The following is a 24,741-nucleotide window of genomic DNA, read 5'->3' on the forward strand; positions in this document are numbered from 1 at the left end:
GGGTTGTTGGGTTCTTTTCCTTGTTTTTTACAGCACAACTATGCAGCACATTCTCATTTTAATATATTACAATATATATATAATATATACAACACAGTTAAACAACATGATCAGACAAGATAAAAGTATAGTGTTGGAAGCCTAGTCATCAGTGCCATTTCTCATGCATCCACTCCCTACACAACTGACTTTACAGATTCCTCCCATCCATTCACTTGACTCATTTTGACTAACTTTTGGTGAATAAATCGGGGTTTTTTTTATTTATTTGTTAAGTACAACCGTGTAACTTCTGTTTTTGTCACAGTTTTAGAGCTGGGCTGTGACATAGCTATGATGAATGCATTTTTTAATTAGTTGAAAAGAAAAAAACTATTACGAACATACAACTAGAGTGCATGGCATTGTTTTGTAGACTGTGACACATGTAAGTTTGGTCTTTTAATGTTACATTTTGATTATCCTTTCATTACTGAGAATTACGCAATGATATTTTCTCACATAACATATTGTTTCACAACCTGGTCACATACAACAGCGAGCAAGTTAAAACCCATCAAGTCTCTCTTCAAGAAGACAGTCAAAATTTTGGAAAACTTTTCATTTTAATTATTTGCGATATCATAAGAATAACATTTTAAACATTGACAGTTACCAAACTTTCACAGATGTTTGTCTTGTTTTTAAAGTTCGAAATGGGCTTGCCCTCCCCCCACCATTAAATGATTTTATCCAGAAGAAACACAATAATAACTATTCAAACTAGGGGAGACTGTAATGTACCTAGATGTAGAACTGAATTTAGTCAAATGGTGGTGTCCGTTAAGAGGGAACAAATTACTAGCACATATCGGACTGTGACCACTACTTAACCTTTAAGAAACACTAAAACATCGGCTAAAAACAAACCAGTCATGAACTCATGCATAATATCTGTCCCACCCCCTATACTGTATGTGTTTGTACATAATAACTAGTACTTGTGGTCTCAATATGTGTGATCATACATTTACGTTACGGCCTCTTCAGCCCCTCTGACATTTGCTTTTGTTTAAAACTGTAAATATACCACTATCATTCTGTATTAAGACAAAAGAAAGTCACATGTCCAAATCGTCAAGGTATTTTTATTTTATCAGGGACAAATTCAAACAACTATAGCATCACTTTCAACTTAACAGCAGGTTTTTCTTTTTTTATTTATTCTCAAGACTTCACAAAATTGGCTGCAGTCTTGCTTATTCACCTTGCAAACAGGGGAAAGAACATTTACAGGAGACACAGAGAAAGATATATCTCCAAAAGCCTCCGCTCTTTCACCACTACGCATCAGCAGCGGTGGTAAAACAGCGAGGAAGTGTCCACACCCCTGGAAAGTGCAACTGTGAACGAGAGCCGACTAGTCAACCTTCTGCGTTAGTCACCGAGGTGTACCACCTGCTGATGTTCTGATATTTAATGAGTAGGCAATCCCCACAAACAGTAGTAAAAGTCCCCATTTTGGGGCTATAGATATACAGCGTCCACAAACCCAACACATTGGTTTATATAGCATTTATTATCATTATGTTACTGTCCATTTAAATGAACCAAATAAAACTTTGACACGTTACAATAATAGCCTCGCCCCTTCACCGCTTGTCACTGTGAGTTCAGACACTCAGAGCTCTTCCAAGCTTCAAGGTCAAGCTTCGTCAGCCACAAAATGTGAATCAGTCTGTCAGCGTCAAAGCTCACAGGTAACATGGATAAGTAATGCAATGACTGAGAGGGTTGTGAATGTCTGTTCAAGAGAAGATAATGACGGCATCAAAGAGGTCAGACAGAGGAGTGTGTGTGTGTGACTGATAAAGAAGTAAAAAGGAATTGATGCTCTATTTTGTTGTATTTCTGTGTTTGTGACGGCATGTGTCTGGCTGGCTTAGTGAGCTGTGTGTGTGTGTGTGTGTGTCTGTGTCTGTGTGTGTGTGCGTCTGTGTCTGTGTCTGTGTGTGTGTGCGTGTGTATATGCGTGCGTGCGTGTGTGTGTGTGTGTGTGTGTGTGAATGTGCATGCTCAGGGTTGGCTCTGGATGTGTCTACGCAGCTCTTGGGCCTTATCCCTCAGGTCAGGTCTGCTGTCTGACTGCAGCGTTGACAGCGAGCGCTGCAGCTGCTCCCGGCTCTTCACAGACACACAGTCCCACTGTTCGCTCTCTGTTAACGTCACACAGGCACAGGAATATTACATCAGTGACACTTGGATCAATAATATATGATACATATAGTACATACATATACATGTATATATGCGTATGTGTTCGTATATATGCAGATGTTGTTTGAGAAACATGCCCACCGGCTCAGTCTGTGAGTAATGCGAAGCTAAAAGCAAGGAGTATATTATTACAGTTATCCAAAACTTATCTCGGTAACACTTCATTTTACAGGTCCACACATTTCATGGTAATTAGGTGAAAATTAGCAAGTACGTTTTTCTCGAATTACTGCCAAATTGTCCCAATATTTACCTCAATTTATCGAAAAATTACTTTATTATAAACATTATTTAATAATTATATTCTGCTATTTCTCAATAGCTGGTAATTTATTTAATACATTTCCAGGAAAAGAATACAAAGTTCATTAATATGCTTTATTTCCATGTCTGCTGATAAATAGATAATAATTAGCAAATAACTTATTTGAAATTTCTTTAAAAAACTCCCTGAATCATTACATTAGCTACCAGGTTACATTTGTGTAGACAATAAGTCACACAATGGTGAGATTTGTGTCTGATCAGAAGTGTCTTCTATTAGTTTTGGTTTTCCACCTCCGATGAAGCGCAGCCGCTTCTCAAGCCTAAAGGCCCTATTTTAACCATTATATGCTATTTTAGCATATCATTATAAAATAATGTTTATAATAAAGTAATTTTCGATCGATTTTGAGGTAAATATTGGGGTAATTTGGCAGTAATTCAAAAGAAATTTCAAATAGGTTACTTGCTAAATATCACCTAAAATTACCATGCAATTTACAGACCTGTAAAATGAAGTGTTACCCTCATCTCTAATATCAACCATGAACTTAAAGAAAAAATAAGTCTTAGTATTATCAAAAATCTGTGGTTAGATTTCAAACATGTGGTGCATGCAAGGAGTAATAATAAAAGGAGAAGAGAGGGAAACAAGAGTCTAGAACCATGCTAGCGGCTCTGAGAGGCTGTACTTGGTCTCACAATGACAATGCTGATGTTTCCCAGGTTTAGTGTTCACCCTCTTAGTTTAGCATGCAGGTATTTGATCATAAATCAAAGTGTTGGACAAACTAAACATTTTTTCCTGATGATGGCGCTACAGGAAATTTATTACAATTCACCCTGTGGGGACCATGAATGTACTGTACCAAATTTCATGGCAATCCATCTAATAGTCAGATATTTTCCTCAAAGCCACAAATATAAGCCCGATGGTGGTGCTACAGTAAAAGTTGGGGGATCACCAAAGTTATTAGGACCAATTATCTGGAAACCATGAAAGACAAAACGTCTGTCTATAATATTTGTTAAGGTATTTCAGTCTGGCCCATCAAAAGGCCGACATTGCCATCCGCTGAGCCATGCAGTTAGCTCATAAAAAAAATTCCTAAAGCGGGAACAGGAAGGCTGTTAGAGGAACAGGAAGAATGGCTCATAAAGCCATTTGTTCTCTGACATTTAGTGGAAACAATATGTCACATTCAACTTTACTCCTGACGGAGGATATGCCACCATAAATACTCACCTCCAGTTCTCTTTACGATCAGATCCACAACTGACAAGGCCTCTGTCCTCACAGAGGAGTAACTTTTGTTTTCTGGATAGAGAGACAACACAAACATGGTGATGAAACGCAGGCGTATTAAACTATGATACTAAGTACAGTGACATTGTGAGGAACCTTACCTAAAGGGTAAGTGAGAGCAGCACAGGTCTCTGTGAGGATCTGTGACAATGCATTGAAGTCTTCACTGCCCTTCTCAAGCAGCAATAACCTACAGAGAAAAACATCACATGCATGTCGTCAAAACGTTTGATCAGCTTGATTAATTCAGGGTTCATTTCAAAGAGCAAATTACAAGAAGATGTTTGTTTGTTTGGTTCTTACCCCTTGAAGTATGCCTTCATGGACTGTAGAACACCCAGCTGGACTCTCCAGGTGCTGAGCTTGAGCTTCTCACACATCAGACTGCACACGGCCACCTGGAAACGAGCTACACACAGACATCACGTTCAGAACATTAGATAACTATTATATATTATAACACTATGGCAGTTCTGCCACTGAGCCACTAACAATGTAAGGGAGTCTCTTGAAGTTAAGAAATATTGGCTTGGTATCGGAGTTGTATATAATGCAGCTTATATTTCTGTCAACTTTAAATCTCACTCACTTGTCATCAATTAATAGGTTGGTCACATTTCACTTAATCTCAGTCCTATTTAGTGAATATCAGGAAAAAAAGTTTAAGAGTTAAATTCACTGTAAACAATACGTTGTTTGTTTACAGTGAATTTAACTCGCAATAGGTTACACATAAACTAAGCAAAATCAAACCAGCTCTGACTGCACAATGTCAGTTAATATCAGTATCAGTTGATCCGACTATCTCTATTGGGGTCAGGCAGAAATAATCATTTGGATCTGATTCTGTACGTTAGCGCAGTACATGAGGACCATCATAAATAAGGGTGGGGTCAAGGTTCAAGGTTTCAAAAGCAGCAGGTGTGGTCTGCCACATGAGCAGCGACTGGAAGAGGGAGTCAAAAGTCCGGCACGGTGTTCAACTTCAAAAAGAGGGTAAAGTAAATGAAAAGGATTTTAATCCTCAAACCTTGCTGCATAATAGTGTTGTGGGAATGTTAATTAGTGTCCAGGATTCATATATGTCAACATACACAATGTGAAATATGTCAAACAAGTGTACAGCGTGGACAATGTGGTTTAGGGTTTATTAATTTCCCTTGTTATATCTGAGCAGTGGTCCAGTGGTGTCTGTAACTTACCCTGAGTCTGTTGGTTTCTGGGCCAGGCCTTTCCAAGAGTCTCGAAAGCACAGAGCAGAGCTTCCGTCTGCAGCTCTTTCTCCTTCGCATCTCTATCATCGTCCTCCAGTGACCTCTTTGATGCACCACCGCTCTCTGGGCAGTTCTGTTGGGAATCAGGAAGATAGATTGGGATAACAGGCTTCTTAAAATGCAGTGATGTCTTCCAAATACGGCGCTTTAATAACAAACAGGCAATATGATTTAACCTTCTTGATCAGAGGGAAAAGGATCTCAGCCATGTCGCTGAAGCGGTCCTCCTGGCTGCTGTGAAGCACGTCTCCGGCGCAGCGCAGAGCAGCCATTTTGTACACCAGACTCTCCTTACGAGCTTCCTTCAACACAATCTCCAGCACCTCAGGGATGGTGGGCTGGCCTGCGCAGGGCTTCTTCAGCTCCGAGCTAAAAGCCGGAGGAATAATGGAAGCAAAGAAAACAATAAATGAATGTTGTTCTTCAAATAAAACTCGAATTAATATGAAAAAAAAAAAGTTTTACAAGGAGTCTCACCTGCATTTGGAGACTACTGATCCAATGGCTTTCAATAGCTCCTCCTGAAATTAAAAAAAATAAAAAAATATATAAATTAAAATTTTCAACAATCTCTTTCTAACTTCTTTTGTTCTGTTGAGGTATCATCAGCCGTTACCTTGCCGGCCCATGTGCGTCCAGTTAGCCCCTGCATTAAAGCCGTTAGCACCATGCCAAGGTGTGGTGCAACCAATGAGCCTGTCTGTTCCTTGGCAACGGTTGCCATGGCAGCTGCACCCTGAGCCTTCATCTTCCAGGACTGGGACTGCAGTGCCTTCTGTGTGATAGTGATCAGCTCCGTCATGTAGAGTCGGATGCCTCCAAAGCTTCCTAGAATCCAAGAAAAGTTCAAAGAATAAAAACTTGTGTTATCGCAATATCAAAATACCAGCCCCGTCTCCGAAAAACTACATTCCCATCCATCGAAATTTTGTCTTCTCAATTATGTTTGGAAGGAAACATGTTTTGTCGCATTATACATTCGACTTTTACGTATCAGAAATACATTTGTTTTTCCACTACGAGTCCACTACAGGCGGACGGTAGGGGAGGTCCAACAAACACTGGACTTTCCCCCAGGAGACCGGTGTTTGTGTGCCGTGTTAAACATCATTTCTTGCGTTTTCTTTTTGTTTTTAAGTAATTTTAAGCCAAACCACAATGTTTTTTTACTAAGCCCAACCGAGTAGTTTTGTTGCCTAAACCTAACTAAGTAGTTTTGTTGTATTTTTCTTTGTTTAGTTTCCATTTACAACATTAATCATATGTTTAAAACCGTTTTAAACCGTTTAAAAACTGCAACCGTAATCCGGGAGAAAATACGTTTCCCTCAAAATGTATTTTGGTTATGCAGCCTAGTTGTATGGAAAAGTAATTTTGTTGGAGACAGGGTTGCAAAATACACATAGGTGATTAGATTGTGTTTTATATAATATTAAAAAAAAAAAACTTCAGACTGTATGAGTGTATCTCACCTGGGACATTCTCCTGCCACACCTCACCCCACAGCGTTGCATCATGGTTCTCTCCTTTCTCCTCATCAGCACCGGGCGCCTGATGCATACCCAGGAAGGCCAGCGGCAGACCCACTCCTGCATGGGCCTTAAGCACATCGGGACTGTAGTGGCTGATGGCGTGCATGATCAACATGCATGATGACTTGTACACCGGCTCTGGGAATAAGAGAGAGAGCAGAGTCCGAAAGTTAGCGTTTGGTTTAATGCACAGAATCGTTACAGTTTGAGGAAAATATTTAGATTTGCTGCTGTCTCACCTTCTTTGTCCAAGTACCAGGTGTTGAGCTTCAGTAGTAGTTTCTCTACACTGGCGTCTTTTGCTGTCTGATGGGGGAAAAAACAACAACCCATGACTCACTGAGAACAACGTATAGTGTAATTAATATAATAAGATTGCTTAACAGAGCTGATGCTTACCCTGACTAGGTGTCCCAAAGCAAAGGCAAATGCTTTCTGTACTACACTGCTTCTGTCATGGATACCACTCAACAGGGCACTCATCAGTTTACCTGGAAACAACAAAAAACATCTTTGTCATTAGTTCACATGCACCAAACAGTAAACGCATTACAGGAACAGGTGAGCTGACATGTGCTTTACCTGAGTATGGGGTGAGGTCCTGGGGGCACTGCACTGTGAGTGAAACAATTACACTAGCACAGCCACCCTGTGCCGCAAAAAAAAGAGACATACAACATAAAAAGGCTGACTGATACGCCGTATCTTTACGTACAGTACATAAGGGAGACAAGGGGCCAACACTCAAGAAACAGGTGGATTTAGAAGACAAATCAAAGCATCAACAAACAACCTAAAACATTGGTGACTACAGAAGTGTGTGTCTACCTTGGTGCCCAATCCTACTCCACTCTTGAGCAGCTCACAGAGCCTGGGAACCAGCTCTCCCAGCACGGAAACATCGAGGTGCTGCAGACACTGAGCATACACAAGACGGATCATTACAAAACAGATCTCATTGGCATTCTGACACCGTAAAACTGGGTCTAAAAACCCTAAAAGGTCAAGAAGATTAGTAACCAAGGCTCAACTAATTCATTGATGTGTTTTTTTTCTTACCATGTTAACGGTCTCCATCATTGGAGAGGACTTGGCAGCACTCAGCCTGGCAGCGTCCATGGCACTCTAGGGAGGCAGAAAGAACTCATGATGAGTCTAACCTGTTATAAAACGTACAGGCTTTGGTTACCAGACTTTGGGTGAACGTGCAGTCAACGACTGAGGTTACCTTTTCTTGCTCTGTGGCTCTGAGACTGAGGTAGTTGAGGACCTGAGGCTCCAGGGTGCTGAGGGCCTCCAGCAGGGCCGGGATCAACCGGGCAGCATGAGGCTTTAGTCTGGCACCGGCCGTCTTGCTAATCTTCACCAGGGTCTGGATACTGGTAGGGAATACAACAGAGTGGTTCAGAGAGAGCAAGGCAGACAGGGCTATGGCACAATATTACGACCTGGTAATGTGGCGACTGAAAGACAAATAAAAGAGCCGGATTTTTTGAATTTGACATTTAGATTAATTGTGCAGCCCCTACATCAGAGCGAGGTCACACAGGGAAACCAAAAACACATTTATGGAGGGAGTAATGTTACCTTAGTGCGCGGACCTCTGCGACATTGCTAATGATGCCTTTTTCCAGCAGGGTGGGTAACATAACCGCCACAGTTCTCTGGGCTGCAGAGCCGGTAGACTCACACATACGAGTACACACCTGGACAGAGAGTGAGATACACACACTTGAACATGAAACGTGTACACACAAACAATTACAAAGATACACGCACACCGGCCAATGTTGTGATGAACAACTTTACCTTACTGAGCGTCTTCAGTGTTAGGTCTGCTGCTTTCCTCACAGATTCCTGAAATGCAAGATGACAATAATGAAATTCTGCTGTGTGTATGTAACGTCTACTCTACATGATAGGTTTATACGATTCATCAATCTAGTGTGTAAATACATAGATTTTTTGCAATGTGTCAGAACCAATAACAAATTCCTTCTGTTGCTGTCGGTGAATTATAGCACCATTGAGTTTTGATCATTTCCTGCTCACCTTGATGTCATCAAGGACTCTGAACAGTGTCTCCCACATTTCTGCCAGGTGATCAATGAGGTCATCAGCATTGCGGCCACGAATCAGGTCATTCAGGGCGAGGCAGCTGGAAGGAAAATCAATTCATCAAAAACAGATTTTTTTTCTTCTGACTTTTACATTACAGCGTAGGATTCTTTACCATGAATGCCTTCACAGACCGGGGGCGTGATGAATAAACGACACGAAAATGCCAAATACTTGCTAATACTTGCAAATATTATATATCTAAGACTTTTATTGTGAAAGGTAAGAATGGAAGGAGCAGCTCTGGTCTGCGCCGCTGTTAAGGTTGAAAGCAGTAATAAAGTTTGCCGTCCTGGTTCTGACCACGGAGCCTCCCTATTGTTTGTTTCATAAATACAGGTGCAACTCGAACCGTTTCAAACTACGTGATTGGTTGATGCCTTTATTCATGGTGCGAAAGCTGAGAAAATCTACCATGTTCTGCGTAATATTCACGTTCTGTGTGAAAGTATTCATGACAAAAACAACAGTTTGAAAAAGTATATTGACGTGTGAATTACTTGCTCGAAAAATACGGTGTGGAAAGACCTTAACTAAAATGAAACACTTTATATATATATCTCGTTTAAAGACCCTGTACAAACATCCTGTAAAATATTGTGTTCAACATTTGCTTTGCTTGATAATATCAATAACAAAAAAAAACTAAGGAGAGACGAGGAAAAAGCCTTTTGTAGTATTTAACCTTCTCACACAATCAATCACCAGGCTAAATAAAATCGATGAAAGTGGAAAAGTTGATAATAATAATAATCTTACTAATCTTCAATTTTAGGAGTTTTGGCTTTTGGCGTGTGTATTGTTATTGTACCTGGACTCGCGCACTCTCCAGGTGTTACTGGTCAAGTTGGAAATGACATCCTGCAGGATCTCCTGAAGATATTTATCCACCTGAAATGCATCAGAATAAACCAACATGCATTACTTCTAATGAGGATAGTCTTTTACATCTAAGTCTACATCCATTTGTTTGTTAATGCATGAGTATGTATTTTTGTTATTTATGTTGCACCAGACTAAACTCCTACCAGGGTCTTATCAGTGACCAAGGCGTCCCAGATGCTGGTCATGGCCTGACGAATGCTCAGGTTGGGGTCAAACTGGTAGCGGTACAGGCGCGGCACGATCTGGGGCAGGAATGGGGCCAACTGCTCCCCGGCCTTTGCTGCGATCATGTGGAAACCAAAAGCTGCTCCCTGAAAAGGAGGAGAGGTCAGGTGGAAGGAAGGGGGAGACGACCCCAGATGTGTAGGAAAAGTGGCACAAAGTGGTGGATGGGAAAGAGGATGAGGATGATACCTTGCGGGAGTTCCACATGGCGTGATGATTGGCCAGGTTCATGAACTTGTAGACGAGGTCTGGTTGGTTCAGGTCGCTGGCCAATGAGCAGAGCTCCTTGTATGTGGTCAGTCCGTGACTGCCAGGAGCCATCAAGACAAGAGGGAGAAGAAGGTCAATTTCAGCACACAAAAAGAGATTTTTAGCATTTTCATTACATTTGGAAAGCAAAAAAAAAAAATCTAATAGTGACGTATGACATACCCGTCAGGTGTTTTCCCAATACCTTCACCTTGGAACACCTCTGTATCTTCTGAAACGGCATGTTTCACTCTGTTTGCAAAGATAAATAAGAAATATCTTCATGTACTGGAAACATTTTGACCTTATCTTTTCTGCCCTGCAGAAGGGACACTACAACCTCCTGTGATTCTTTCTCTTGTTTCATCCCTTCCTCCTTCACTCAACCATCCACTCACCTTTTGCCAGTCATGAGTGTTTCCACCAGAGTAGACACCAGTTCTTGCTGGTCACCCTCTCCTCCCATCTCATAGACGAGGCCCAGGCCTTTAGATGCCACATCCTGACTCAACTCTAGATGAAAGAATAAAAAGAAGGATGATAAAAAAATTGGGAAATGACAGAGAGCAAAGGGTGATGGTCGGATTTATAATGTTGTACAGGTACATTTAAAAAAGGCACTGCTGGCTGGTGTAAGTAATGAACAGATCAACCCAACAGCCAGGTTAGACAGAAGTCTCTTCTTACCGTCAGGGTCTGAGAGAACAGAGATGAACGCCACCTGAATCTCCTTCAAATGAGACTGTAGGAATAAAGGCACAATTAGTTGTATTACAAACGAAAGGGATTTGACAAAATGCACATGAAGTCTGTTTTTCTTTTTTTTTTTTTTTCTTTTTTAAGTTATTTTTTGGGGTGATTTTTAAGCATTTTATTGATAGGACAGTGGATAGAGTGTTGGAAAGGGGGAGAGAGAGAAATGACATGCGGAAAGGACCACAGGCCGGATTCGAACCCGGGTCCACCGCTGCTAGGACTGAGCCTTGGCATTTACATGGGCGCTCGCTCTACCGACTGAGCTAACCAGCCGCCCTGTGTTTTTCATTCTTTGCTACAAAACAAAATGTTCGCCCTCAAACACTGATGTCTCTCTTTCAAGAGGAGAAAAAAAGCTTACGCATTTCCTACAGCTAAAGGTCATTAATGAGTACAGAGAACACCTTTTGTGAGCATTTGTGACGAATGTAGAAGAAATGAAGAAAAGCGTTTAATGATGGAGGAGAGTTAAAAGTCTCAACATGAAGTCATTATCATCTTTTAACATTTTAAAAATGAAATGATTTGTGAAGAGCTTAACTCCAGATCTTACACACCAAAAACAAAAGGAAAGTACAAATATTTGAAATCACAAAGACTAAAACTCTTTTTTAGTCTAGTTGCTGTGTAAAGCTTGTAAAAACAGTTACTGTTCAAGTGATCACTCTCGGGGTTATCAGAGTTCTTCCTTTGAGCCAGTTTCTCTTTGGATTTAGCGGTACATAGTTGTACAATACACCCACCGTGATTTCCTTGTGCGTGCTGAGTTTCTTGACCAGGGAAAGCAGCCATATGCAGGCTGCCTGTCGGACATGGGGGTTCTGGCTGGGTATATACCTCGCCAGGATGGACTTCAGGACCCAAGGAACCATATCGTTAATTTTCACATCTACGAGGGAAACGAAGAGAGTGGAAATGTTGTTGAGGGACAATTTCTAGTTTAGTTGAAGGAGCATTTGCGGTGCAGATAAAGATGACAAACTATTGTGTATAAATGTATGCTCAGGCTAATTTAATTCATCACATATCTGATTACTAGCAATGCAGAGCTGCTGCTAGACAGAAAATGTGTCTTTCATCATCATGTATTTCCCTGTGACAACCACTGTCGTTATGCAAGACACAGTCTGAAAAATCTGATCATTTGAAAAATTGCAATGTCAGTCTTAACGCATACTTGACAACCAAATCAATCAAATTTGAGTGAACATAGCTTGAGAAATGATCTAATCCACTAGTACTTAAGATGCAGGACTATTTCACTCCAAAATGTACAAACCTGTACAAAAAGTACAAGTCAAATCAGGTCAATAATATTTATATAGCCCAATATCACAAGTTGCCTCAAGGGGCTTCACAATCTGTCGATTCGAATAAGGAAAAACTCCCCAAACCCCTTTCAAAAATGGAAGAAACCTCAGGAAGAGCAACTGAGGAGGGATCCTTCTCCCTGGATGGGCAGATGTGCACTAGATGTCGTGTGTACAGAACAGGCCAAGATAGTCAAATTCAACTACTACAACTGAAAGTACTTACTGTGCGGCGGGTTGTATTGTTCCTCGGTGCAGGTCCATGGGTCTCTGGCAGCTCCAGAGCTGGTGCCGTTTGCAACGCTGGTTATAGCCTCTCCAACTGTAAACTGCAGCTCCACCTGTTTGGCCTTAAGAAAGAAAAAGGAGAAAATGTGAGAGCTGTTTCCACTAATGAACCCTTCACCCCCCTCAAAAAGGCTTCGAAGAGGGACCATGTCAATGAATGTTAATATGTGAGTGCAAAAATCCCCACTTCTGCCAATACTTGAAGTTTTGATACAAACAGACTTTTTAACATGCATTGTTAGGGGTCTCAATCTGATGTGTGTTTCTCAAATCAGGTAACATTAACGCTACATGTCCACCAGATCTGACAGGAAACTGGGGGAAAAGCTGCTCCAATCAACTGGCCATTCAAGCGTTGACGTACCCCTATCGTGGAATGCACCTGATTGGTCCCTGGTTTTCTGCTTGCCGTTTAAAACATGAAACAACATTCACCAAAATCTACTTCTGAAAACGTTTGAGGCGAGAAATAGGCTACGCCACCGCCAAATCTCGTTTCATTTTAGAACTACATCGCCTAGTTTGACAGCTTGGTCCAAGTTTTGTGAGCCACGTGCGTCGTGCTGGACAGGCTCATTTGCTTAAAGTTGAGATTTTTCAACTTTATGCAAATACAGACTCTTTCCAACCCGCCGCAACACTCCATCCATGCACTGGGCGACTGCTTCCCCTGCTTTTCATAAGAAATGAATGGAAAGCGTTGAGACGCCCTCCGTCACCGGATCTGGTGGAAATGCGCCGCAAGTCGCCAACAAAATTAAATTTACAGCTCAAAGTTTAACTACAACAATCTAATGGCTTGTGCCTACTTATACTAGCGCTCCCATACAATCAGCAGTTCTTCCTGCTTTTGTTATTGTCTTTGTAAAGCCCTGCATTGCTATTGTTAATACTACAGTCAGTCAGTATGTTTCATACCTCTACAGAGTCCATGAGACCCTGCAGCAGCTTCTTCTGGTGAGGGAAGTCTCCATCTCCGACAGGTAGGTAACCCAAGGTCTGGATTGATCGCTCCTTCATCTGGACCACGTACATGGACAGATACAAAACAAGATAATTCAGATAAAGACGATATGAGTCACAGATCTTTTAGCTGAAGATCTGATGCATCATTAATACAGCAACCACTTCCTTTTGTGTAATGGCTGGTTACCTTTGTGCTCTCCTTGCCAGAGGGGATGCGAGCCAGCAGGTTTTCCATGGCTGACAGTTTAGTGAAGCCCGCCCCGTCTGCAGGGATCGGCAGGGCGCCATTACGGCCAATTTCTCCCAGAGCTGTACACGCTGCTACAGCCAGCAGCGCACTACTGCTGTCCAGGAAGGAACCTGGATGAACATACACACACAATTGGATGAACTCTTACAACAGAAATAGTTTGTGTTCACACAAAAAGTTTGATGGCAATCAAATTTTTAAAAACATGTTTTGTTACAGGAAGGAGATAAAAAAAAATCTCATCACAATCTAGCTAAATAAATGTCATTTTAACATCAATTTATTGTACTCTAACAGCTGCTATAGTCAGCGAATAAATGAAGCCTAAACTGCAAGAAATTGTTGCAAAAACAATCACATACCAATTGTCTTTGTGGCCATGGAAACAAGTTCATCATCTCCTTGGGAGGTGATGTTCATTTGCTGCCCCATGTCGTGCGTAGAGTCCCCAGAGGTGAGAGCTTTCTTCTTGCTCATGTACCTTCCCACCATGTAGCCGAGAGCCAAGACGGCACCATGCTGAGTCTCAGGACTCTGTGGTTCAACAAAACCAATTAATATTTACACAGGGGAAAAATGCACACTTTTAAAATATGAAAAAAAAGAACAACTGCTCTGCAGAGACAAAGTAGCATACGTGGTTGTCTTTGGTGATTTTGAGCAGGTTGTGCACAGCCTCCTGCAGCTCGTTTCCAGTCATGGTGGAAACCACCACAGCATACAGCTGGGATGCCAGCTCCCTCATGTCCTCCTTATTTGTGTTCATCAGACTCTGGAGAAGAAAACATCTGTTATTACAGCTGAATGCACTGACAGTGGAGAAATGTGAATTACGCTCATGGTTTAAAATATCACATGACTGCTAAGTGACTGGACTAATTGTTTAGTGGTGCTGATGTTTGTCTCACTAATGAATTAAAGCACAACAAATCCCAATGTAGAATAGCTGCCATCCTACATCTAAATAAACACATAAATAAATGAAGTACTCACTTTAATCCAGTCAATTTTTTCAATGAATTTGGGAGCCAGTTTCTCTGGGCAGACAGACACCACCTCCAGTAGACAGTACATCACTGAGATTCCTGTTGAGATCAACAATGGAAGTGCAATAAATAACACATGGAGAGTGTTTCCAACAATGGTTATCATGACAATTCTTGTGTATTTTTTACAATACCACACCATACAGATGAATATATAAAGCAAATAACTACATTATATATAGAACTGCAACGATTAATCGATTAGATGTTAACTATTAAATTAATCGCCAACTATTTTGATTATCGATTAATCGGTTTGATACATTTTTTTAAGAAAAAAAAAAATAAAATTCTCTGATTCGTGCTTCTTAAATGTGAATATTTTCTGGTTTCTTTACTCCTCTATGACAGTAAACTGAATATCTTTGAGTTGTGGACAAAACAAGACATTTGAGGACGTCATCTTGGGCTTTGGGAAACACTGATCGAGCCCAAGATGATGTCCTCAGATGTCTTGTTTTATGGAGATATTCAGTTTATTGTCATAGAGGAGTAAAGAAACAAGAAAATATTCACATGTAAGAAGCCTCAATCAGAGTATTTTGTCTTTTTTTTCTTAAAAAATTACTCAAACCGATTAATCAATTATCAAAATAGTTGGCAAGTTAATTTAACAGTTGACAATTAATTGATTAATAGTTGCAGCTCTATCCTGCAGTAGAATGGCCTTCAGGAAAGAACAGGTTAACTTCTCTCACCTCCTACAACTGACAGCAGCTGCTGCAGCAGATCCATGTAGACATAAATAGGGTTCGCCTCACAACCCTTTGACTGAGACTCAGAGGACAGCTGTGCGTGGACGTAGCGTCCGATGGTTGGCGCATCGTCCTGCATGTCTGCCAGGCGAGTGGACATGGGAGTGACCCCGGCGCTGTGGGCTAAACACATCCTCAAGTAGAGCACGATCTGTGAAGATAGAGGGAAATAAAACTCAACTTACTTCCCCCAAAGATAAAAAACTGAATTTGCAAACTCATCCCATGTCGCAAATTATGGATGTCACAGGCTGATCACCAAATAATATTTACCTCCCCAAACGCAGATGGGTTGAAAGGAATAGTGGAGGTTCCAACAATGTACTTAGCTGGAGTCTTCATCCTCTGAGCCGCCTGATGATGACAAGATAAAAAACATAGGAGATTAATTATTTTTTCTTTTAGCAAAGACGGGGTGTAACCGGGGTGTATTGTCTCCGAGAGAATGAAACATAAGCATCACCTTCTCCTGGACATAGGCCACCATGTCAGGAAAGGAGGGCATTGGCTTTGGTCCCTCCTTCTCTGAGCTCCTGGTAGGAAAAACTCTCAGCACCTTCTTGGCCTCCGCAGACACCTCCTCCCTCCTAAAACACAGAAAAACAGCTCATTTTATCTTCTGCATCACTCAGGAAAGTAAGTAAATCATTAATACAGGGCTGCAACTAACAATTATTTTCATTGTTGATTAATTTGTTGATTATTTTGACTTTTTTTATCTTCAAAAAAATACTCAAATCGATGACCGAAATAGTTGGCAACTAATCGATTAAACATCTCTACTTTAATACCCTCATTTTAGCGTTAATCATCTCCCATCTTATTTGTATCCTATTGTGTATATGATATAATAAGTGCTTTCAAGACTCACTAAAATGCTGATGTGTGTATTGCGATTATGTAGAAGATTTCTGTGTTTTGAGACTTACGGGTCTCCAGCTGCCAGTAGCAGCAGGTATCTTGATGGCACGTGATCCGGAGCAAACACTGTGCTGGCAAACTTCATGGCCACCTGGCGAACCTGGACCTCCGGCTGCCACAAAAAGAAAAATCATGTGTTCCTGATTTGCTTCATGGCTACTAAACTAGTCAACATTAATGCTTGTTTCTGTATAAATCAAATATCTAGACTGACCTTTCCAATGTATGCAGCCACCAGGGCCTCCATTAGGTTGAGCAGTGCCCCCTGCAGGTTGGCATAAGCTCCAACCATCATAGACAAAGCTTCCTGAATGGCGAGACGGACGTCAGACTCCTCCTGAAGAAGATGACACAGAATTTTGGAAATGTCAACATCAGATACTCTGGTTGTTTTCTTTTAATGTATTGTTGTGTGCTGCTGAGTTTTCATTGCATTTAATATCAGACTTTTGAGAGATCTTCCACCTACCTTGCACATGGACTCAAAAAACTGCTGTACGAGTGCAATATCCTTTGTGAACAGCTGTGGCATGCGGCTAGAGGAGAGGATATAAATGCAGACATTTTTTTAAATTCTAAAATCCCACACCTAGCTGGCAATGTTTAAGGAAAAAGTGATTTCATTGTACCTTGAGAGCTTTCCGACAGCAGAGTAGGCAACACATAGCAACTTAGGATCCTGTGAGGACAAATGTTGTTTAGTAGGTATATATCAGATGAAACAGTAAGTGCAGTTTAAATGTGTGTGTTGTCATTTGTAGTTTTACCTCCTTGTATTCATTGATGAGCTTGGTGAGACCATTAAGCAGCATTAGTCCCAACGGTTTATTAGTGTCAGGACATCTGAAAAACATAGAAAGCCCAAATGTTAATTTTCAAATGCAAAAAACACTTTTTCATGAAAATAAATTAATCTAGGAAAAAGTACACTTTTCTTACATCATGCAGATGTGATGGACAAACTGCAAGGTGAGAGACAGAAGTTTGTTGTTGGTGTTGGCTCCAAATAGACCGTCATACACAACCTATAGAGGAAAGGAAAGTAATGATTATACCACACACTGGAGCGATAACTTGAAAATAATTTAGCCTACCACCAGACTTACTTTAAAATATTGGAAATACACAAATGTACACACAAGTATGGACAAGGAGCCTACCTGGATGTTAGCTGGAAAGCACTCTGCGGCTAGGCGTGACCGCAGAAGATGTGGCAGGATCTTCAGTTTGACTCTTGTGCTTACTGGCTCGTGTTTCAGCTCTTGCTTCACATTGCCTCCCTAGTGCACATACAAAACAGTATAATATACAGTATATACTTCATATTTTTTTAAAAGAATTAAGTTTGAAAATGAACTGTTGAGTTTACAAACCTTTGTTTTAAGAGGAACATCCCCCAGATACACCTTGTACATCTTGTTGATAATTAGAGGATTGTTCCAATCGATGATGCTGGAAGATAATAAAACAAGGACACAACCAATTCTGTGAATAAAAGTTTGTACTTTCAACATTTCTTTCTGATGGATTTAAATATCAGCCTGTGAATCTATTAAACTTAGCCTGAAGTAAATGTTAGAAAAAATCAATCATTTAGAGAGTAATGATTTTATCTTGTGAATTTGAAGCACAACAGGTATAATCTAGTACCTTGCTGAGTTAGAGGAAAGAGTTACCGAGTGGATGACTTGATAATCTGTGAAGCACATGTGACCCAGAGACGTTCTTTCACCTACCTCTGTTTGCTCTTCAGCTCCAGATCAGCTGCAGTGGCCACACCGTGTCGGGTGTCGCTTGACGCCACCACCAGGTGCACCACTGTCTCCACCTCTGGGACTTGCTTTGCCTCCATGAACTTCACTATGCCCAGTTTGCACTGTTGAAACCAAATACAGGATGAAGGAATCATTAGCTGATACTTAAGACAAACACAGCACAAAGTGCATCATCATCATCCACATATACACTCATTATGCAGCCCTTAAAATAGAGGGGCTCAGACATAAAAATGTATTGAATATCTATTATCTGATATCTTTTTGGATTGAGCCGCGTTTAGAACCTGTGTTCAATTTCAAAGATATCTCATTTTGAATTGAGTTGAATTGGCTCCAACTTTTGGGATAGAGTCAAGCTTTGTCAAGAAAGCATATACAAACATATAACCTGCCCAAACTTCCAAAAATATAGCCACACCTCATCCTTCAGCTTCAGTTATAGTACCTGCTCTAGCTGCTCAGCGCTCCACTGGGCCTCTCCAATCACCCTCTTGGCAGCATAGACACTCATCCCTGGGGGAGGCTGGGGGAGACCCTGGCCACCTGCAGTCACTGTCCCCTCTGCAGAACCTCCCTGGGAGGCGGAGGGAGCAGGGCGAGTCGGGGATTCATTCAGCACAAACCTAAAGGAGCCGGAGAGAGAATAAGTCAACATTCTTGTTCAAATGTTTAAGGCCCACACACACTAAAACGACATCAAAGAACTAGCAGCGATGAAGGCCGCCTGTTGCCTTTGTCTTGGCTGACAAGTTGCATCTGAACACACTGCAAAGACTACAGCCGACGGCCAGTTAGCCCGGACGTTCCACGTCTGCATTAGTGGAAATATACCAGCAGGTGGCGGTAGTCTGTATTAGTCATTCAAAAAGGGAAACCCGAAGACTGCGGATATACAAACTGTTGTTACGATATGTACATGAAATAAAGCGACGTTTGTCGACCATTTTCACACCACTCTCACTCACCACTTAGCTTCATTCCAGATGGCTATGTCGTTGTGAAAATATCCGTGTATTGGAATGATCAGATGAAATGAATATTAATAATGAGAACTGAGCCTTCTGTGTGTGACCTCTTGACTTTACTCGTTGGCTCGCTTTCCTCGCATCGGTTTCTCTTCTTGTGCACTGATTCGCTTAGGCTGAAAAGCCAATCAGAGTGATTTCTCTCACCGACGGGCGCTACCGCCGATTCAACATGCTGAATCGGACTAAAAACCGCCAACACGGGCAGACTAGAGCCGACATTGTGGCACACACCACAAAAACTAGACTGAGAGATGCTCACCGACGGCCCCAAACTGTCCCAAGGCCCACTTTTGTCTTGGTGTGCCTTTAGAGTTATGCCATTCTGAGACCTATACATGTACCCATACAATCATATGAAACCCAAAGCACACAGCATGAACTCACCCGTAAGGCATCAGTAAAACATCCAACATGAACTCCAGCAGCAGCTGCACTGTCTTTGGCCTCTCAGTTAAGTTAAATGGAGAAGCAATCTTGGTGTCTGCAGGATACTTCATATGGTAAAGAGTTGGGATCAGCAGGTGCATCAGGCTAAGAGAAGAAATCGAGAGTGAAGTGAAATCATAGTCCAACAAGGAAAGGAAGTATAGGGTCAGCCCCACATAAAGTATCTGTGTTAAACTTTTATTCATGTTTCAATCAAGCAAAAACTCAAGTGTAAGAAATACATCCAGTATTGTGATAATAGTAAATATACCCTAATGTGTGTGAGTGTATGCATCCCCTCACCTGTCCTGCTGTGGCTGTGGCTTGCCCTCCATGGCAGTGAGAAGGGTGGGGGCCAGCTCGCACTGTTTTCCCACCTCCAGACGCGGGTAACCCATTTTGATGTAGATGATGGTGAAATTCTACAAAATACATAGATTAAAACAATCACCATTCCTGTCTCAAATTACACATCACTACATAAACAATATGAAAAGCGAATTGGTTTCCGATAACTACTTAAATATTAAGATAAATTCCAAATGCTGCGCTGGCATAAAATCCACATCAGTGACAATAAAATCTACCAGTTTTAATATATGGTATTAAAACTGTGTTTTAACTGTGTTAAAACACAGATGTGGTGTTTAACTGTGTTAAAACACAGATGCAGACAAGTAGATACATTTTAAAAATGCTCAACTCCTTGATTGTATTATGAATGTATATCAAAACTTCTAGCTTCATAAAAAACATATTGTAAACTTGTGTTCTTACCGTCACAAAGGAGGCGGCTGAGGGATCTTGGTACTGTACCAGCAGAGTTTCTACCGGTAGCTGAATCTTAGGTCGGCTTTTTATCCTCTTGTTCAAGTGGACCAATAACTCCATTACCTAGCAGAGGAGGCACAGAGAGTCATTTGGTGGTTTGATAAACAAATGCATAAATAAACACAGCTCATTACAAGCATACTTGCATCAGGAGGACGTGAGTCTATATCTATATAATGGAAGTTGAATGGGTTTTTCTTAAAGAGGGCCTATTATGTTTATTTTCAGGTACATAGTTGTATTAGGGGTTTCTACTAGAACATGTTTACATGCTTTAATGTTCAAAAAACGCTTTATTTTTCTCATATGTCTGAAACGCTCTGTTTGAGCTCCCACCCTCCCAAAAAAGCCCAGTCTGCTCTGATTAGTCAGCTGGCTCACTGTTATTTTTGGTCAATCAAACCAAACTCTTCGGACTCCGCTCCAGCTCCGCTCAAACCGAGGCCTATTGAATGAAGGAGGCTGGGACACAGGCGGACACAGGTTTTGGGGTATGGGTATAGCACATGCGCAGTGTAACTGAAGCAGCGGTTGTGCGTTGCTATTGGCTCAATTTCGGCGAGTGAAGACCAGATTTTACTGCGCATGTGTTGTACCCCAAAGATATGACGCGTTGATGAAGCGTGACCCAGACTCCTTCAATAGGCCTTGAGGGTGTGCCAAACTAGCCGCTTGGCAAAATGTGTACCTTGGTGACATCACCACCTTACAGAAGAAAAAGAAGGAGGTGTTTCAGGAGCAGGGTTTCTGTATGGGAGAGTAACTCCCTTTGGTATGAACTTTGGGCTTTGTAACTTTGCAGATCTTTTACATGCACATGTTCTGACGACATTGGACTGCAATTTATTCAAACTTATATAAAGGTGTAGCTACCAGAGCACAGAGACTCAAGAGTCATTGTAATCTCTTAAGGTACAGATACAGACAACACCCATCTTTCTTACTTTCTTCCGCACACCCTCCTGAACACTGGAGAGTTTGAGGAGCACAGGGGGCAGGAACTTGGAGATAATATCCTGTAGCTGGTCATCTGTTTCTGCATGGCCCAGGCGAAGGAACACACGCTCCAGTTGATCTGTCAAAAACAAAAAAAACACATTTGATCAACTCTCATGTCTCATTTTACATGGGACCAATTTATAAAACAATACCTCTGCTATATTTGATATATAGCAGAGGCATTCATATAGTAGAGGTATCTATATAGCAGTGGTATCTATATAGTAGAGTATATTTGATTTCTGGCCTGAGTCACCACAGGCCAGAGAGCGTCTCCACTCACAGAGCACCTCTGGTTTCACAACAGCTTCTTCCCAGCTACAATAAGACTGGTGGCAAAGGACATTAAAGAGAGACACAAATACCCCACACCTCACCTCCATACCATTATTGACACACAGTACACCTGAACTGAATGGGCTGTAATGCTGTGCAATATGCTGCCTTCCACTGTGTAATTGTCTGAAATATATTAATTATTTCTTTTTATAAATATTTTTGAGAGTTACAAGTTATTTTAACATTGTCATGGAGCATATATATACTGTATATTTGTATTCTGGGGGTATCGTTCCTATGCAGAGGGTAGTTTAGTTTATATATTGACTACACTGAGAGCGTTTTATATTTTAATAATTTATTTATTTATTGTGTTGAGTTGAGTTGAATGTGCTACTTATTTTGTACTGTAATTACCTTGTGCCTTTTTCTACCTTTTTTCTTTTCTTAAAGCTCACCCGGAGTAAATTGCTCAGAATTCCAATGTACTTAGTTATAGGTGCAAATGGCAAATAAAACTCTTGAATCTTGAAGCCACCACCTAGAGACAAGATTAATATAAAGAAATAATACGACCACATAATAGTGATAACACAATTAGGACAAGATATATATAATAACAACAATAATAATTTATTGAGGGGCTTTCCATTCCACAAAAACAATAAAATAATAATAATAAAAATATTTTTTTATCTTTGTTTGTTTGTTTATTTGTTTTGCACAATTTAAGACTATACAACATAACAAAAAAAAAAGGAATAATATAAAGTGCAGGAAGAGGCAAAAAAAAAAACACTGGGCTTATATATATACTGTATATTTGTATTCTGGGGGTATCTTTCCTATGCAGAGGGTAGTTTAGTTTATTTATTGATTACAGTGAGGGCGTTTTATATTTTAATAATTTATTTATTTATTGTGTTGAGTTGAATGTGCTACTTATTTTGTACTGTAATTACCTTGTGCCTTTTATACCTTTTTTCTTTTCTTAAAGCTGACTTTGTGTAAACTGCTCAATGTACTTATATGAGGTGCAAATGGCAAATAAAACTCTTGAATCTTGAATCTTGAAATATGGAAGCCATGCAACCCATTATTGGGTGTGTGCAGTGCAACCTATATGCAAAACCCACTCTGTGCGACCTTCAGCACACAGATGGCAGTAAAATACACTGAATTAAAACTAAAAAAGAGTCCCAGTTTGTGTGTTAAAGCTCGTCCTGTCAGCTGAGGAGTTGGTGCAACAACCATCATCACCACCCAGCCCTGCCTTCTTCTCTCTGCAGCTAGCATGCTTCACCAAGCAGCTAGCTGCACCAACTGACAGACTATCAACGCACTTCATTTCATTTTGACTCCATACTACTGCTTTTACACACAAACTGACACACTGAGCAATTCAACCTACATCTTCTCAAACATCCAAGTTGTAAATCCACACCTTAATGTGAATATATGAATAGCCTGCGTGATAGTTTCATTTTGACCATGACTGGGCAAACGGCCTCCTGACGTTAGCATGCTAGTTAGCACTATGTTAGCTTGAGTAGCTAGCTGTCGTCCTTGTAGCTGATTTTTAACTGAAAGAAGATTTATAGTTGCTTTAAAAACATCCCACTGGTTATAATAAAGCAGGTCTGTTGTTCACTAGATTTCTGACAGCCACGGTTATGTTATTTTAAGAGATATTAATCAGCAATAACGCAGAAAGAAACTTACTGAGTTCATCCTGAGCAGCCATGTTTGCAGAAAGTCATCAGCGACTCACACAGTTAGCTGAGTGTTACTGCACCTCTCTCCACTGGTGCCACTCCTTCATCATCAGCCATACGGCAGCAACGCTCACGTACACAGGGGTGGGAGATTCGTTACTTAAAGGTCCCATATCGTGCTCATTTAAAGGTTCATACTTGTATTTTGTGTTTCTACTAGAACATGTTTATATGCTGTAATGTTAAAAAAAAAACTTTATTTTACTCATACGGTCTGCCTGAATACGTTATTTTCTTTTTTTCTCGTAAATTTATGACTTTATTCTCGAAATATTCCAATTTTGTTCTCGTAAAGTTATGACTTTATTCTCGTAAAGTTATGACTTTATTCTCGTAATATTATGATTTCTTTTCTCGTAAAGTTATTACTTTATTCTAGTTATATTACGACTTTTTTCTCGTAGAATGTTATGACTTTTTTCTCGAAATATTACAACTTTTTTTCTCGTAAAGTTATGACTTTATTCTCGCAATATTATGACTTTTTTCTCGTAAAGTTATGACTTTATTCTTTTAATATCACAACTTTTTTTCTCGTTAAGTTATGACTTTATTCTCGCAATATTATGACTTTTTTCTCGTAAAGTTCTGACTTTATTCTTTTAATATCACAACTTTTTTTCTCGTAAAGTTATGACTTTATTCTCGAAATGTTATGACTTTATTCTCGCAATATTACAACTTTTTTCTCGTAAAGTTATGACTTTATTCTCGTTAAGTTATGACTTTATTCTCTTAATATTACAACTTTTTTTCTTGTTAAGTTATGACTTTATTCTCGCAATATTACGACTTTTTTTCGCAAAAAGTTATGACTATTCTCGCAATATTATGACTTTTTACAAACAACATGGCTCATAGATCATTGCATTAGAGTAAAAGGACAAGGTGCATACAGAGCAAGAACAGATAAAATTTATAAAATTATACATGATAATAATAATAAATTAAATTAAAGGGACTGTTTATAAGAATCAGAAATGCTTGTTAACAGCGACACCTGTGGCCGTTAAGTCAACGAAAAAGTCAGCGTCGGGCTCGAGCTTGTGCTCGCTCTACAAAGACATGAACGAGGATCGCTCAAAACAGTGAGGCGACACACGTCAGCTAAAACCACATTATCACTCTATATTTCACCTGCTTGGCAGTAATGTTAGCTGACCAGACGAAGGTCTCTCCATGAATCAATGCTGATCCTAGTGTTGGCTTTTCCTGCTTCAGCCT

At 40.4% G+C, this 24,741-nt stretch overlaps 1 protein-coding gene across 1 annotated transcript; it reads right to left on the reverse strand.

Moving 5' to 3' along the window:
• Nucleotides 1-1,107: 1,107 nt before the first annotated feature.
• ecpas (Ecm29 proteasome adaptor and scaffold) lies at nucleotides 1,108-23,486 on the reverse strand. The gene is made up of 50 exons (XM_037764534.1): nucleotides 23,465-23,486; nucleotides 21,409-21,539; nucleotides 20,411-20,527; nucleotides 19,937-20,055; nucleotides 19,592-19,738; nucleotides 18,625-18,802; nucleotides 18,138-18,277; nucleotides 17,775-17,853; nucleotides 17,562-17,681; nucleotides 17,341-17,426; nucleotides 17,169-17,244; nucleotides 17,031-17,080; nucleotides 16,871-16,937; nucleotides 16,616-16,738; nucleotides 16,410-16,513; nucleotides 15,944-16,067; nucleotides 15,754-15,834; nucleotides 15,424-15,631; nucleotides 14,673-14,764; nucleotides 14,317-14,451; nucleotides 14,042-14,213; nucleotides 13,617-13,789; nucleotides 13,382-13,483; nucleotides 12,402-12,525; nucleotides 11,609-11,754; nucleotides 10,797-10,851; nucleotides 10,508-10,622; nucleotides 10,293-10,361; nucleotides 10,050-10,167; nucleotides 9,779-9,946; nucleotides 9,562-9,641; nucleotides 8,685-8,790; nucleotides 8,442-8,489; nucleotides 8,220-8,338; nucleotides 7,861-8,011; nucleotides 7,692-7,757; nucleotides 7,461-7,550; nucleotides 7,215-7,281; nucleotides 7,032-7,123; nucleotides 6,872-6,938; nucleotides 6,573-6,770; nucleotides 5,717-5,928; nucleotides 5,578-5,621; nucleotides 5,277-5,469; nucleotides 5,029-5,173; nucleotides 4,130-4,235; nucleotides 3,928-4,016; nucleotides 3,767-3,838; nucleotides 2,015-2,195; nucleotides 1,108-1,942 (listed from the first exon to the last, which is right to left on the reverse strand). The coding sequence occupies exons 1-49, from the start codon at nucleotides 23,484-23,486 to the stop codon at nucleotides 2,056-2,058; spliced, it is 5,526 nt and encodes a 1,841-aa protein (XP_037620462.1). The 3' UTR covers nucleotides 1,108-1,942; nucleotides 2,015-2,055.
• Nucleotides 23,487-24,741: the final 1,255 nt, after the last annotated feature.

The sequence above is a fragment of the Sebastes umbrosus genome, chromosome 3 (assembly GCF_015220745.1).
Source record: "Sebastes umbrosus isolate fSebUmb1 chromosome 3, fSebUmb1.pri, whole genome shotgun sequence".
In the NCBI taxonomy this organism is placed as follows: Eukaryota; Metazoa; Chordata; class Actinopteri; order Perciformes; family Sebastidae; genus Sebastes; species Sebastes umbrosus.